Source organism: Catharus ustulatus, chromosome 1 (genome assembly GCF_009819885.2).
Source record: "Catharus ustulatus isolate bCatUst1 chromosome 1, bCatUst1.pri.v2, whole genome shotgun sequence".
Taxonomy (NCBI): Eukaryota; Metazoa; Chordata; class Aves; order Passeriformes; family Turdidae; genus Catharus; species Catharus ustulatus.
Window position 1 is genome coordinate 160,515,187 of NC_046221.1, and position 15,461 is coordinate 160,530,647.

The 15,461-nt window shown below is 45.6% G+C and overlaps 2 protein-coding genes across 4 annotated transcripts in view; one reads left to right on the plus strand and one right to left on the minus strand.

The window, feature by feature from the left end:
* The window catches only part of DENND3 (DENN domain containing 3), a 31,745-nt gene extending 27,091 nt beyond the window's left edge, over positions 1-4,654 (plus strand). The window contains exons 20-23 of the mRNA XM_033072370.1: positions 496-629; positions 794-909; positions 1,027-1,164; positions 3,197-4,654. Of these exons, the coding sequence (XP_032928261.1) occupies positions 496-629; positions 794-909; positions 1,027-1,164; positions 3,197-3,397 (589 nt within the window). The 3' untranslated portion in view covers positions 3,398-4,654. The remainder of the gene's footprint in view (positions 1-495; positions 630-793; positions 910-1,026; positions 1,165-3,196) is intronic.
* A 4,254-nt stretch (positions 4,655-8,908) lies between these two features.
* SLC45A4 (solute carrier family 45 member 4) overlaps positions 8,909-15,461 on the minus strand; it is an 81,539-nt gene continuing 74,986 nt past the window's right edge. For all 3 annotated transcript variants that reach the window (XM_033058651.2, XM_033058642.2, XM_033058661.2), the window contains exon 8: positions 8,909-15,010. In XM_033058651.2, coding sequence (XP_032914542.1) covers positions 14,648-15,010 — 363 coding nt within the window. In that variant the 3' untranslated portion in view covers positions 8,909-14,647. The remainder of the gene's footprint in view (positions 15,011-15,461) is intronic.

Here is a 15,461-nt window from a genome sequence, read left to right on the forward strand (position 1 = left end):
AACTCCAGGGTCAGTAGGTCTGCCAGGTGTTACTGTGTTTCAGGAAGAACTTGTTTAAGTGTTGTTGGAACCTTCTGAAAAAGGTTTTCTCATTCTAAGACAGCAAATGTCTAAGGTAAAAAGGAAAGGGATAGTATCATTTGTTTGCTCAGGTGCAGTAGCAAAGAAGAGCAGTTTGAGATATTTTTGTTCTAACTCAAGAGAAAATCCATCAGACCACATTGTTCAGAGGAATTACAGGGAATGTTTTGTTTGTGCTCTACTCCTCGTGCATGATGGAACCTGCTCTCATTCACTGAGCTCTGAGTTAGCCTGCAGTGTTTCCAGTTGATACAGAGTTTGTAAAGGATAATCTTGAAGATAATTTAAAAATGGACATTAATTTGGCTTACTGTAAAATTGGTTGCTTTGCAAATAAGTCTCTTCTGTGTGTGCACTCTTTTCTGAACATGACTGCACACTATACTGGTTTATTTTCTTAATCTGTGCCAACAGTGAAGCGTATTCCAGCAGTTTAGATGGAATGGTGATTGCTTGGAACATCAGCACTCTCAAAGTGAACCGTGTCTTTCAGCTGCCCTGCCAAAATCTCACCTCTATGAAACTTCATAATGACCAACTGTGGTGCTGTAAGTCCTGTCCACAAATCGTGATAATTACAAAAATCAACTTCACATAAAGAAACAAGACAGTTGTTGGATGTTCCATTTTATTTTGCTTTTTTCATCCATGTTTTGTAGAGATGGAAGAAGTGGGCACCTCTGTTACTAACTCTGTATCTTTAATATTGAAGGTACAAGAAGTTGCATTCTTGTCGTGTCAATTGATGAGTTTCAACTGCAGATGAAAATCGAGCACCACCTGAGGGATGTGTGTTCCTCTTTCCTTGGCTTCCAGCTCTTTCCTGAGGTACTGCACTTACTCTGGTGATGGTTTAAAGGAGGCAGGGCCATGTGGCATTACAAGCCCTGGTTTTTAGATACATTTTCAGTCAGCAGTGCTTAAATGTATCTTTCTGTGCTTTAGAGAGATGAAGTGTGGGCGTCTTACTCTGGGAGTAGTGACCTGTACGTTTGGAACACCAAAGACCTTTCAAGTACACCTCAAAAGATTCATCTTCAGGATTGCTCTGAGATTACTTGTATGATAAGAGTTAAGAATCAGGTGAGAGACATCTTGACTGTTTTTGCCTCTTGTGGATTTCTTTACTGAAGTTTTGTTTGTTTGCAGCTGTCATTGTCACTGGGAAGGTTTGCAATGTTGATTCGTCTTTGAAATCAGAGATGCTAAAGACTGCCCAACACAAATGGCTGTTGCAGGTCTACCCCAAAATGCATGGCAAGCCAAGCCCCCATCAGTAATTAAAAGTGTGGTGACATTTCCAGGGAGCTGTAGAAACTGGAAATTTAGGTCCTTTGATATTTTATCTCAGAGCTTCTCAGACTAAATCTTGAGAAAAGGTTACCACACAAATGCCAATTAATTGGCCTGTTTTTGGAGATGACCTTTTCCATGATGAGTTACCACATTCCTAATTCAGGACAGACAAAGGAGCCAATGGATTCCTGCCTTGGCATCTTGTGTCCATGTCATTACTGGCCTCTGTGTATCTGCTTTTATCTGGTATCAGGGGCTGTGCAAATTATTGTAGTTGTGCTACCACAGGAACCCATTCAAGCTTACTTTGCACATAAATAGCTAATGTATATCTACTGGGAAAGCAACTTTTGGAATCCTTTTCTCAGATTTTCCCTTCTTCCTTCCTCAAAAATGATTTCTTTTTAATGGAACAGGGAACTTTTCTCTGTATTCAGCCTCTGGCTAGAGTTTTGCACTAAAATGGAAAATCATTTTAGGGCTTTCTTCCCTAAGGCAGAGATTAATATATTTAACCTCTGTTTCAAGGAAGTGAGAGGATTGTTTGGAACCCCCAAGGCATTAAGCTCTCTTGTTCTACTGAAGAACTTTGTTCCTTTTTCTACTCTTCTTTAAGTAATTTATGAGTAAGTTAATACTGAGCCCAGTACTAACCCCTGGGGGACACCATTAGTGACAGGCTCCAAGCAGACCCTGTGCCACCACTTGCACTCCTGTTCCCTCTAAGCACCAATGAGTTATGGAGAGTGAGCTTGCAGCCTGGCAAAGGCTGTCCACAACATTGGCAGGGCTGTCAGTCACAGGCTTTAATTAAAAACCAGCCATTGTTTTTCTCTAAGAAACTGGAGAGAAACCCAGCTGCATGCTGTGTCTGTCTGAAGTAGGATGTGTTCTGTCTGCCACCTTGGCCTATGTCTTTTATTACCTATTATTTGACACAATCTCTGTGGCTGTGATTTCATTTTGGACTTGCTGGTGCCACAGTTCCCTGCAGAGCAGCAGGTTCATGAATTTCACTGCCAGCCCTGTACAGAGAAGTACTTTCTTCTCGGTGTAACTCAACTATTGCTGGTTCCCACATGTCCCTGACTTCCTTCATTTCAGGGTGGTTCTAAATTCAGCTTGTCTGCCCTTCTGCTAGTTCATAAACCTTTCGTAAAGTCTCCTTAGCTGCCTTTTCTCCAATCTAAGGAGTCTTGGCTTCCATGTTCCCTGTGAGGATGGTGAGGGCCTGGCACAGATTGCCCAGAGAAGCTGTGGCTCCCCCATCCATTCAAGGCCAGGTTGGATGGAGCTCTGAGCAGCCTGGTCCCATACAAGCTGTCCCTGACCGCAGCAGGGGGTTGAAATGAGATCTTTAAAGTCCCCTTCGACCCAAGCCATTTTCTGACCTTTGCTCATATGACAGCTGTTCCTTTCTCTTGGCAGTTTTAGTTGCTCTTCTCTTGATTTTCTCTGCTCTTGCATTCAAGGGCACACTGTCCCTTACACAGGGATAAGGGAGAGCAGCCCTGGTGCTGGCATTGGCAACTGAACATTCCAGCATGGGGCACAGGGGATTTCCTGAGTTGAGGGAACAGAGGGGAGCAGAGACACCCACCAGGAGCCCTCAGCTCATGCCACATCAGCTGAGGAGATCTGAAGGGGACAGGAAATGGTGCCCAAGCCCCTTATTGATGAAATTTTCAGTGTTTCCCTTTGCCAACCAATCATGAGGGAACCCTCCCTGTACCAATGTGCCACATAAACCTCCTTGGCTGTGTCCTGGACTGAAATGTGAAATAGTGAAAATGGTTGTGGGTTTGTTTTGTTCCCCCAGCTGTGGGTTGGCAGCAGTGGGAAGCTGCAGGGCAAGAGCAAAGGGAAGATCTATGTGGTCAGTGCTGAGAGGAAGAGTGTGGACAAGGAGCTGGTTGGCCACGCCGATGCGGTGAAGGCGCTGTGCTCGGCAGAGGACAGGTACGTCCTCAGCGGCTCTGGGAAGGAAGAAGGGAAGATTGCCATTTGGAAAGCTGGATAGTCACACTATTCCAAACGTGTCTGCCTTCTCTAGGGAAAGGTAAAGACCTGGGACTGTGTTTACTTCAGCATTTTGCATCTATTGCAACCACCTGTCAGTGTTATTGTCTTGTATTTATTTGGTTTCCATCCCTGTGTTGTCGAAATGGAAATCAAAGCAAATCTCCCCTCATACCTTGTCCTGCTCCTGCACATTTGGTAAAGGAACAGAAATGGGAGAAGACAGGTCACTGCCTTCAAACTGGACATGAGGTGTGGAGGATCAGGGTTACCTGTCTGGGGCAGGTCATGTTGGGAACACCAGGGCCAGCTCAGTAATTCCATGGGAAGTCTCTCTCAGCAGTGCAAGGTTGCTTAAAAAAAGGATTTGATGATGTCTTTACAGCCTGTAAGAGGTGGAAAAGGGCACTGAAAGGTAAAAAACCAAGTGTGCTTGGACTTAGAGAGTGGTCACTGTGATCATCTTTCTGAGCTCAGAGCTGTAGGTGGACAGTGTCCCTTACCCTTGGTGGGACTTCTGGGACTTCTTTAAAATGCAGGCACAGGCAGACTCTCCCCAACAGCACTGATAGCTGAAACAGGTATTTCCAATGAATGTTTTAGTTTTTAAATGTATTTTTTTCTTTGAAAACTGCACAGCACTTGGCATTTGGAACAGTTAGTGAAACTGATTATTTTTTACCTGAAGCATTAATTTATTTAATTCCTGTATATATTATACTTGCTTTTGGAAGCACCTCTCAGTCCCTGTGCAGACCAAGCTCTGCCCCTCCTACCTTCAGTTTCTGTTTCTGCAGTCAGAGGAACTGCTGTTACTTTGAGTAGAACCTGCTTAATTTTTAAGTTCTGCACAGTCCTGAAACGCCTCCTCAATCCCTGGAATGAGCACCAGAGGCTGCAGCCTGCAGGAGTCTCCAGAGCAGCATTCCCTGACTGGTGCCTGATGCACAGTGTTTTTTCCACTGGTGACATTTATCTGCAAGTAAAACAATAAATCTGTGCAGAAGAGTTTTGTCTGCATCAGTGCCTAAAAGACTGTAAATAGAAGGACAAAATGGGCTGCTACTTTTCTTAATAAATACAAACCAGTGTAAGGCTAAATAGAAGGGTTTAAGCAACTGGAAAATATTATGACTAGAAATTTTATGACTCTGTATAATATTTCTGCTGATAAAAGTTTTTGTCATATGGTAACAGAAATTTTACTTTTTTAGCTTTTGTATCAATTTAAGAACATTAAACACTATATTGATATATATTGATGCTGTGGCCTCTGTAGTTTGTTCTTTTTCCTGTGTAACTTGATACTCAAATGATGATTTTAGTGCTGACTTGCATCCTCTCTGTGTGCTGTAAAGAATAATTTCCTGGGGTTTTTCTTTCTGTGTGTTCTCTTCTGAAACAGCTTCTGCTGTAATGTGTCCCCTTTTGAGCTCGGTGTCTGTGACTTTCAGGTTCCTTCTTTCCTCCCCTGGCTCAGTCAGGCTGCCTGGGGTAAGTGACAGGAATTATTTCCTTCATTCAAAGACACACAAGGGCTGTTAATGAACTTTCCCTGTCTGCAGAAATGAACCAGCTGCACCAACCTGCTGCCCACCTGTTGTTGTCTTCATTGATTTTCATTCCTGGCATACTATTTAAACCTGATTTTGTCTTCTTAGCTGGTTTTTACATGCTCCCTGACAACCTCAGCTTTGCTCCAGGAGTTCAGCTGTGGGAATGGACCTGCAGTGACAGCACTGTGAGCTTCTGTTCAGCTCTCAGTAGAGTTTCAGTTACTTCCCGTGTGTCCCTTGGTGGTGAGAAGGCAGCTCTGAGCTCCTCAGAGCCTCTCTTTTCCCTCTGCCAGCTGAGAGCTTGCCAGATGCAGTTGCCTCTCTGAGTCACTGTCTCCCCATGAAGGGGCAAAGGGAGCTGGAGCTGAGCACACCCCAACCCTCTCTGGCCCTAAGGCCGTGCTGCTGCTGGGGCTGGTCAGCCTCTGTTTGAGGCTCTGAGTCACCTTGTGCTGCCATCCCCTTTCTCTTCTCTCTCAGGGAAATGTTGCCTGTTTCTTGGAAACCTCAAGGCTAACACTTGTCCAGCTCCCTTTTTTTTTTTTTTGGTTTTTTTTTTTTTTTTTTTTTTTTTTTTTTGTCCTGGTCTCTTGACCTGAGAAATCTGAGGGGAGCAGAGAGACTTGCCAGGAGCCCACAGTGCTCTTAGTCCTATGGTCCAGTTTTTGGAGGCACTGTGTAGAGCAGGGATCCATATAGGTCACTTCCTAACTGAGCTGTTCTGTGATTCTCTGATCAAACCATGGGATGGCAGTGTCTGCTTCCAGAACTAACCCGGCTGTGGAGACAGGAGCTGCTTGGAAATTCAGGCTGTTGCATGCTGGCTGTGATCTCCCCAATAGAGCCATGCAGGGAGGGAGGAAAGAGGCCCTCCCTCTGCCCCCAGCCCATGCTCACAGGCTGCTGGGAGATTTCATGGGACCAGGCCCCATTTTCCTTCAGTGCCTGTTGAGTCCTTTTGAACTAAACCCCATCCTCCTGCCCTGATGTACATTCCTTATATTTCATCTGCCACCTAACCTGCAGGATTCCTCTCGGCATCTTGCTCTCCAGGGTGAGGTCCCTGCTGTCTTGGCAGAGGTCCCCTACTCTAAGAAGCAGTGTTGGATCCTGTGCCACCCCAGCTGTCAGGGCAGGGACACTGCTGCACAAATGCACAGAATGTTACTACCAGACACCCTTGTCCCCAGAATTTGGGCACTGTCCTGCTGAAACTCATCTCTGGCCCTGCTGGATGGCTGTCCCTAGCCCCTTTTTGGGATGTGAAGGGCTGCTCAGCACATGGGACCCAGAGTGAGGGGGTGTGGGATGTCACCTGGGAGATGCTGAAATCCCACAGGGACAGCCCATGTGCCCAGGGAGCTCTGTGTGCAATGAGTGTTAGACAGCCAGGCTGACACTGCTGGGGGGTGTGGGAGGGCACAAGGTCTCGGCTGGTGAGGGACATGGGCACCATGTGCCAGTGGACATTGGCACAATGTGTCACCTTGGCCTCAGGATGGGAGAGACCCCAGCTGCTGCAAAGCCTGGAGAATGCAGGGACTGGCCCCACTGGGGCAGACTGGGCTGGGGGAGGGATAATACTGGTTTGTTGGTTGTTCTTTTCCATGTTGGGAAGTAGAGGCAGTGCTGGAGCAGCTCCTCTCCAGGCTATTCCACACCACTCCAAGGCCACTGTGGGTTATTCTGTAATGAGCAGCAGCTCAGGGAGTGCCCCAGCTCCATTGTCCTCACCCCCACCACAGCACATTCTGGCCAGCCCAGACCCAGCACCCCTCTCCCAGCCTAAGCAGGGACCTGCTTCTCCTGGACAAGGATCACAGAATCCAGGGCTAGGGCTGAGTCACATCCCCTGAGCGGAGCAGGGGCAGCGCCCTAAAGCAACAACAGCACCCAAGAGGTTTCTGCTTCTTGTCCCTTTCTCCAGGGCTCATCCTGCCATGGTGCTGGAAGGGATCAAGAAGGCTTCCCCTCCTCCTACACTTGTCATTGTGCCAGGACAATCCCTGGCACTTAATCCCCTCCTCACTTTGGGCTTTCCAGGTACAGTCCCTCAAGGTGAGGATGAGCCCAAGACTCTGCTGGGCAGAGTGGGGCCAGGAGGGGAGGCTCCTGCCCTCATTATTGACTCACATCCTTGATAGTAGCTACTAGGAAGTAACTCAGCTCTATCCCACCCAAACCCAGCATGGCCCCTCTCTGGGTGTCCTATAGATACCTGGAGAGGCTCCTGCACCAGTGAGGGAGGTCCACTCTGTTCTGGTGCAAAATCAACTGCATAGGCTGGACCTGATGTACAATTTCTTATATGTTTTTTTTCTTCCTTAAACTTGTGTCCAGGGGAAAGTGTGTGGATGAGTTTTGTTTAGCCAAAAGAGGAAATAGCTCCGTTTTTATAGCCAAGGGCAGGGTAGAGCCGTGGATGAAAATACCAAGGGAGGTGGAGTGTTGCTATGGTGGAGGGTATGAAGGCTCTGCAGGGGGATGTGAACAGGGTGGATGGATGGCGTGAGGCCAGCAGGATGAGGTTCAAAAACACCAAGGCATGATCCAGCCCTTGTGTCCTAACAGGCCCCTCGAGTGCTCCAGGCAGGGGACACAGTGGCTGGAAGGCTGCCCAGGGGGAAAAGCCCAGGGGTTGCTGAGTGACAGCACCCAAAGTTGAGCTGGCATGTGCCCGGATGGGAAACATCACCCTCTGTGTCAGCACTAGTGTGGCCAGGAGAACCAGGGTGGTGATTGTCCCTCTGTGCTGGGAACTGGGCAGGACACTCACTGAGTATTGTTTCTCGTTTTTTGCCCTCCTCTCGAGAAGGACATTGAAGTGCTGACACGTCCTGGGATAGGCAGTGGCACTGGGAATTGCTCTGGAGCACAAGCATTGTGAGGAGCACTTGAGGGAGTTGTGGGGATTCAGTCTGCAGGAAAGGAGGCTCAGGGGAGACTTTGTCACTCTCTACATCTCCCTGACAGGGGGCTACAGGCAGGTGGGGGCTCGTCTCTTCTCCTAAATCTCAAGCATACAATCACAGAATCAGCTAGGTTGGAAAAGGCTTGGAGATCATCAAGTCCATTCTATGAACAAGACCAGCTGAAACAGTCTCAATTAGCACCTGTTTAGATGGGACATTAGGAAGTATTTCTCCATGGGAAGGGTTGTCAATCACCCTTATGAGGCTGCCATAGCGTGGCATAGGCTGCTGAGGTGGGGGATTCACTGTTTGTGGAGGTGTTTAAGGAAAGACTGCATGTGCTCTGGTCTACTTAACAAAGGTGGTGACTGGTGATAGGTTGGAGGTATTTTCCAATGTAATGGATTCTGTGGTGAGTCCATGAAAAATGAACCAAAAATGAACCAGGTGGGAATTGACTTTGGAATTACCAATACTAGTTCTGAGGAATTTCCTTTAGGAAGAAACAGATGAAATTTGTCAAGAAATCAAATGGGACAAGTGATCTCTTCACTGCAAGTTTACTCATCAGCTGCTGTTTGTGACCTGGCTCCAGCTTTCCCCTCTTGTTCACAGTGGTCTGAGAAGTTGATGAGTTTGGATGGGAGCTGATTTCTTTGGGGGCTGCTTGTGGCTATTAAATCATAGACTCGGGTGATTGCAAAGACCCTCGGCTCCTCAGCCCTGGTGATGGCTGAGAGGTGACAGATTCTGTGTGACAGCCACCACCCTTTGTGAGAGCAGAGCTGGAGCTGGGGACACCCCACTGCCCCAGGTATCCCCATTTAGCTCCAGGTGTGCTCTCCCTGGGTTACACTTGAACCCTGCAGGTCTCAGCTGAGTTTACAACCACCTCTGAATTGCAGCACCTGCATTTTTGCAGAATTTTTGGAAATGTTCCTGAAGCTCTGGGGTGCAGGTGAGTGTTATTTGCCTTGCACAGCTCAGGGACCAGGTGTCCCTCTGCTCCCCTCCTCTACAAACACCACAGGGACACGAGGCACCAACTCTTACTGAAATGTTTATTAAGATCGAACTTCGGAACAACAGATTGGAACACAATGTCTCGTGGAGTAGAATATTTCTAAACTGATTTCTTTCTTTTCTATGCATAAATGAAAAAAAAAATCAAGATTATACAAAAAGAACAGAAAGTGCAGAACACAATAAAACAGTTCTCATGCAACAATTTTTTTTAACCTTTAAACAGAAAATAAGCTCAACAGTGTAGAAATAAAAATCATACATACATTATGCCGTCTACGCACTCAAACATTCATCTGTGACATCACTTTTCTTTATCCCTTTTTCCTCATAAAACAACATTATGTGTTTAACACATGCTTATAAACATTGCTAAACTCAGCAAGAGCTATTATAGTGCCCCAACTTAATAAGTTGATAAAAAAGTAGTTGTCATATGGCCAGTTCACAAAGGAACTAAATATTTTCTTTTTTTTTCTTTTTTTTTTTCTTTTTTTAAATTTTTTTCCCCGCTATGAGATGCCTATATGCAGCTTTCTACTAATACGAGGCATTTAAAATAAGCTGGTCATTTGGCTACTTAAAGGGCTTAGTGTTCATGTTACAACAGGCAAAACGAATTCACATTGGGAACTGCCAATTTGTTGAGAGAAAAGTCTGGATTTTGGGGTCGTTCATTACAATTTGGCTGTCGCTAAGGACTGTGTAGGTGCACAGGAAATAAGGTGACACTAAGTTTGATTAAATGCTCCCAGAGCTTCACCTCAAACTTCCAAATTTAAGAACAAATGTGCCAGAGCAGGTCAAATTGAGCCATGCTCTGCATTTTCCCTAAAATTTTAGCAGGTCACAAGGGCCTCAAAAGCCCTTTAAATTACAGATGCTCTCTTTTAGTGGGGATGTATTTGTCCCTCTGGGCACCCCTTGCACTCCCTGGGGAAAGGGAAGCTGAGATGGAAATTCAGGTGAAGCTGCTTGGGTTGAGGAGCCAAACCAAATCCGTTTTCCAGGAAGTGATTTTAATTTAAACGACAGGAAATCCTGGAACACCTTAATGAGCAGATCAGTGGGTGTGATGCCAGGAAAAGGAATGGAGCCTTTTTGTTGTTTTCTAAGGCAGTTTCTGAATTGCTGAGCCTCAAATTCAAACCCCAGTTGGTATCTGAGCTGCTGCAGCTCCTTTGGATGCAATATGACAAAGAGAAAACTTTGGGTAGCTCCACTTTTTCCAAATGACCATTTTGTGACGCGCTTTACAAACGTTCAGCTTTGTCATTTAAGGAAGGAAAACAGCTAAAGGACTCTCTAGAACCATAAAGTTTCTGCAAAGAAAAATAAAATTTGGTATTTTTTCCACACAGTCATCAATAACATTTCTGTGCAACATTTGGTGTCCATTACATTTATTTGGCCTATTCGAAGGAAACGAGGACAAAACAGCTGCAAAGAAAACCAATTTCTCTTTCACAACAGACACTTCAGGTGCTGAAGCTGCTACATGTGCTTGGAATATCATGCAGGAGTTCATTTGTTCATTTAAATAGGATCCATATTTATAGCTGAGCTTGTCTCACATCAGACTAGGATGAGGGAAACCTGGAAGAACTCAGTTGAAAACTGGAGTACAGTGACAGCAACACACAACCCCCAAGGTATTTTGGCCCGAGCAGTGTGTCTGGAAATGTCCAAACACAGAGGTACAGACACACACACACTCATCCCTAAAACCCCCAAATCCCAGCACCTGCCTCCTGTGCTTCCCTCCTGCCCAGAGGTCCCAGCTCTCTCTTTACTCATAGATGTGATCTCAACCTGCATGGACATGAGACCTGCACCCAGGAAAATCCTGCTTTTCATGGTGGATGCTGGAGGAAGTCAAGCTCACCATGGATCAAGGGCAGGGAACCTGTTCTTAATGACCTACCTGGCAAAAAGCACCATGGTTGCTGCTGTCATTCCAGGTGCTGGGGGGGTCAGACCAGGTGGGAGAGGGATAAGAAAGACTCAGTCCCTGCCTATGAGGAAAACCTCATCCAGCCTGTTCCATGCTGGGGTCTGAGTGCCAGCATGGACATCAGCAAGAAAACCAGGAGTGTAAATTTGCAGCCACCTCCTTTTCAGACTGATGTGCTGGAAATATTTCAGAGCCTAGAAAAAGGCTCCAAATGAAAGGGGAAAAGGACATAGTGTGTTTCAAGAACACAAACCTCTGTAGGATTTGCTGGCCTCCTCCCTCCTGATGATGAATTGCCCTATCTTTCCACAACTGCTCACAGCCAGCGCCAGCAAACCACCAGATTTGTGTTATTAAAAGGCTATTTAGGCAATAAATCTCCATGAAAGTCATCAACCAGCAGGAAGAGAAACATTCCTAAGAAATTATTGCTTCTGGAGTCTGAAATTGCCATCCACAAACAGCACAGATCTCACTTGGAATAAACCAACAAGGCCAAACCCACACTCTGCCTTTCCAAGGGGTGAAAGTTAAAGATTCTCTACTCTCACATGAAACATCTCAAGAGGTGCAGCTGATCCACCACAGCCCTTGAGGGTCTGAGCACCAGCAGTGCCTCGTGTCACACATCACTGCAGTAGAACATGTTAAAATTGCTTAATAGTACTGAACAAAGAACTGAACCACTAAACTTTAGTCCTATTACACTGAAGGTCCAATGGGATGATTAGACAGGAACTAGACAGGAATATAAACAAAAAAAAAGACACTTGTCACCAGGAATTTTTTAAAAAGCCACTTCAAACTTCTCTTTCCACAAACTCTGCAACAAACATGTAAAACTGTACTGCTTCAATTGTGGCAAAAAAAAATTCTCTATCACAAGATAAGGTAAGGGACAAATGAAGAAATACATAATTGCCCACTCTACCCTGAGAAGTGCTGGGGCTAGAAAGAAAACTTTCACATCCAAGGAAAAGCCCTTGAGACCTGAGCAGGTGAAGCCAGTGTAGGGGTTTCCCAGGCTGGCCCAAGGACAGGAGGAGATACTTTGGCTGGGGCTCCCCAAGTTAATTCTTCTGGCAACACTACAAAAACTTCAGTGCATTTACAACGAATAATTATTTCCTTTGCCTTTACCAGGGAGTGAAATCAGCTTCCTGCCATGGCAGCGTGCGTATTCCTGCATTATGAGCCCCATAAACAACTCCAAACACGGATTTTAACATCCAGGTCTTAGAAATGAAGCTATGCCAAATGCTGTCCGTGACAAAATCGGCCCTGCCCTGCCTTCGCTTGAAGCCTCTGGGTTTGAAATGAAAGGTCCTTCCTCCCTCCTTGCCCTTCCCTGGCTGAGAAAGCTCCATAAACATGGGTGAGCTCACTCCCAGAATGGTTTCATGTTCCCTCTGTGGGATGTGAAGTCAGAGGGAGCTTCAGCCTCTCCTCCCTCTCTGCAGCTACTTGGTCAGTGTGATGGTGCAGTGAAAGAGATCTTGGCTTACAAAGTGCAATGTGGAGTAACAGAGATTTGATCTGTGCTGGTCCATGGAACCCTTGGGAAAAGGGTAAGGCTGACACTGGTCAGAAGATGCAGGTTTTTAAACTGTTGAGGAACCTTTCCAGCAGTAGAGATTAAAATAAGGAGTACTTGACAGCGGTCATTTACCCAAAAGCAGAATCTTCAAGGAGCTTCAAAACTAAAATATTAAAGCCACTTTAAAAAGTGTAACTCAGCATGTAACTGACATGAATGCCAGTTCTAGGGTGAAACACAACACTTGTCTCTCACACATGAACATCACCAGAATATATTAAATGGAAATGAGATGATAAAATTCAACGCAGAATTTCTCACAACTGTTTTCTTCAGTAAGGTCTCACACTCTTCAGTAGTATCACTCCCCTGGCTGAACACAGTTCACAGTACATGTTCTACATAAAAAATATTCACCATAGGAATAAAAAGACTTCCTCAAGACACTTGGAAAAACAAATACTACCCCTAAGTCCTCTGTGATTACATGTACCTCGGTGCTCTGTGATGTCACCAGCCCAAAAACATCATCACCCTTGATGGCAGAGGCCATAGACATTCCAGGCATCAACTGGAAGCCTTCAGAGAAACCCACGGATGCCACCTTCAAATGCACCCAAACATCCATTTCTCAAATACACTGACAATTCAAGTAATTCATTAAAAACTGCTTTACATATTGAGATACAGCTTCTTTGTCTGAATGCCTGGATTGCAGCATGATTGACACAGGCATTTGCAAGTCTTGCAGGAGGAGGAGTTTGAGGGTAGGGATCTCACACTGTGCTGTGTTTGCCTGTCCAGCACACAGATTGAAGGCAGCCTGGGGGGCCCAAGCTAAAATGAGTCAACAGCATCACAAACATGTCATAAAAACGATAATCGGAAGTTTGTGAAACACAAGGTTTGAAAGTTGCTTTAAATGGCTGCTGGATAATGATCCAAACCTATTTTAAATCAAGTTAGCACAACTCTTTCAAGCTCTTTCCAGAAGAGTATCTTTGCACTGCAGCTGTGTCCTGAATGACAGAAGGGGACATGGAGGATGTGCTGACGACATTGGTACAGCAGCTCAGAAGAGCTCCTACAATTCCTCCAACACAGGGACTGGAACAGCAATATTTGAATTTTAAGGCCTAAAAACTGTTTCTGACACAGATTTTTATACACCCTACACCCAGACTATGCCATAAAGTGACGGAGGTAGGCCTTGGGTTCTCCTTGTTGTACTGACCCGGTGCCTTTACCTCGGCTGCTGCATTCCCAGCCAGGAGGTTAAAGGATTGTAAAAAGTGCAATTAATCAATGACTTCCTTTCCCTATGGAAGAGAATCCACACGCCCCCTCCCACGAAGCTGACCCCAGAGATGCCCTTTCTCCACGGCAGCTTCATCCAGAGATGATCAGGTTTAAATGCTGAGAAAACCCCCGAGTTCACCGGCACGTGAAACTCTCAGCTAAAAATTGTCACAGCGTATTCCAACGACATTCATAAAATGCAGCACTTGTGATAAAGAAACCTGTGAGTGCTGGTCACCTCTCCCAGCTGCTGCTCCTTCTGCCTACAGCTGACATCCAGCACCCAGTGTCACCCTCTCCTGACAAGCAGCAGATTTGGGAGTGGTTGTGAATAGTATGACTAAAAGAATTCATGGCAGTTTCTTAGAAACTGCAGTAATTGCTTTTTTTTTTCCTTGAAAATAATTGCAAATCAAAGGATTCTGCAGTAATTGCACTAAGAAAAACATGAAGTCTAAAAGTAACGTAGCTGTCAGACCAGTAATATCATGCTCGTGAAAAAAATCGATTGATGTCTAAGCATTTGATTCAGTTATTACACTAGTGAAACCTGAAATGTTCAGACAAAAAAATGGCAAGAGACTATAGTCGAGATAGCTTCCATTTTCTGTTAGTTTAAAAACAGCCGAAAACTTAATTTTTCTAACTGCTAATTGTATACACTGTAAGTCTCATGCAGATTAATAAAACTTATTTGAAATCTAAATGTATCCTTAATAAAAAAGTGTTCAGAAATGACGTTTCTAAGTTGTAGAGAAAGCAATTAGCATCAGAGCGACCTGCTCAAACCTAGAGGAAGGACTACAGAATTTCATTTACATTTTTGCATTTTTCTTCTGCAAATTTTAGCAACAAGTAGTGAAGGTCCTAATTTGCTTTCCTGGAAAAAAAAAAAAAAGAAACCCACAGCACAAGTTCTTGATCCTGCACCTGCACTCCTTGGAATGTGGGTGAACAAGCATCGGGGGCCTCACACGGCTGACTCGCCCTCCGGCTCCGCTGCCGCAGCTCCTTTGCGCGTCAGCTTCAGCACCGTCGGCTTCTCCGCGCCTGCGCCGCTGCCCTCGGCCGTCCCTGGAGGACCCAGTCCCTTCTGCTCTTCCTTTGGCTCTTCATTGACTTCGGGGTAAATCACCAAGAAAGTTGCTGTCAAAAAACCCAGGAAGGATCCCACTGAAGCCACCATGGGGATGACTCGGACTGTGCCCACCACGTCCACCACGCCGCCGAGCGCCGAGGCCACCAGGATCTGCGAGATGTAAACCTGACACGACAGGATGGCGCAGTCGATGCCGAACCCTCGCTTCGAGTTCCCGGGGCTGTGGTGAATGTACTGCAAAAAGAGGAGAGACGTGGCAGGAGGTAAAACAACAGGTGAATGCAATACTTAAACACCAGAACCTTCCTCGTATTTCTCAGCCCCGTGGTCAGCTTCACATCATCTTTGTGCAGCACCACGACACAACTGCAGAGCAACAGCCTCCTTATTTGCTCATCAACAGCCTCCTCAGCACCCTGCAGCATGAGGCAGGTATTGACTGGGTCACTTCTAGCCCAAATCAGCTCAAGATTAGGTTTTGTAGAAACAATTTTACACAAAACACTTGCTGATACATGAAACATTAATTTTATCATCATAAATAGGATCCTCCTGTAGTTTGTAATCCAAATGGAACAGTGTAATGACACTGTTGGGAAGTAAAATTGTCCTTGTTTCCAGCAGAATTGTTTTGCTTTATGCATTCCCAAAATTACAGCTGCATTTCCAGACTCACTTCAAAATC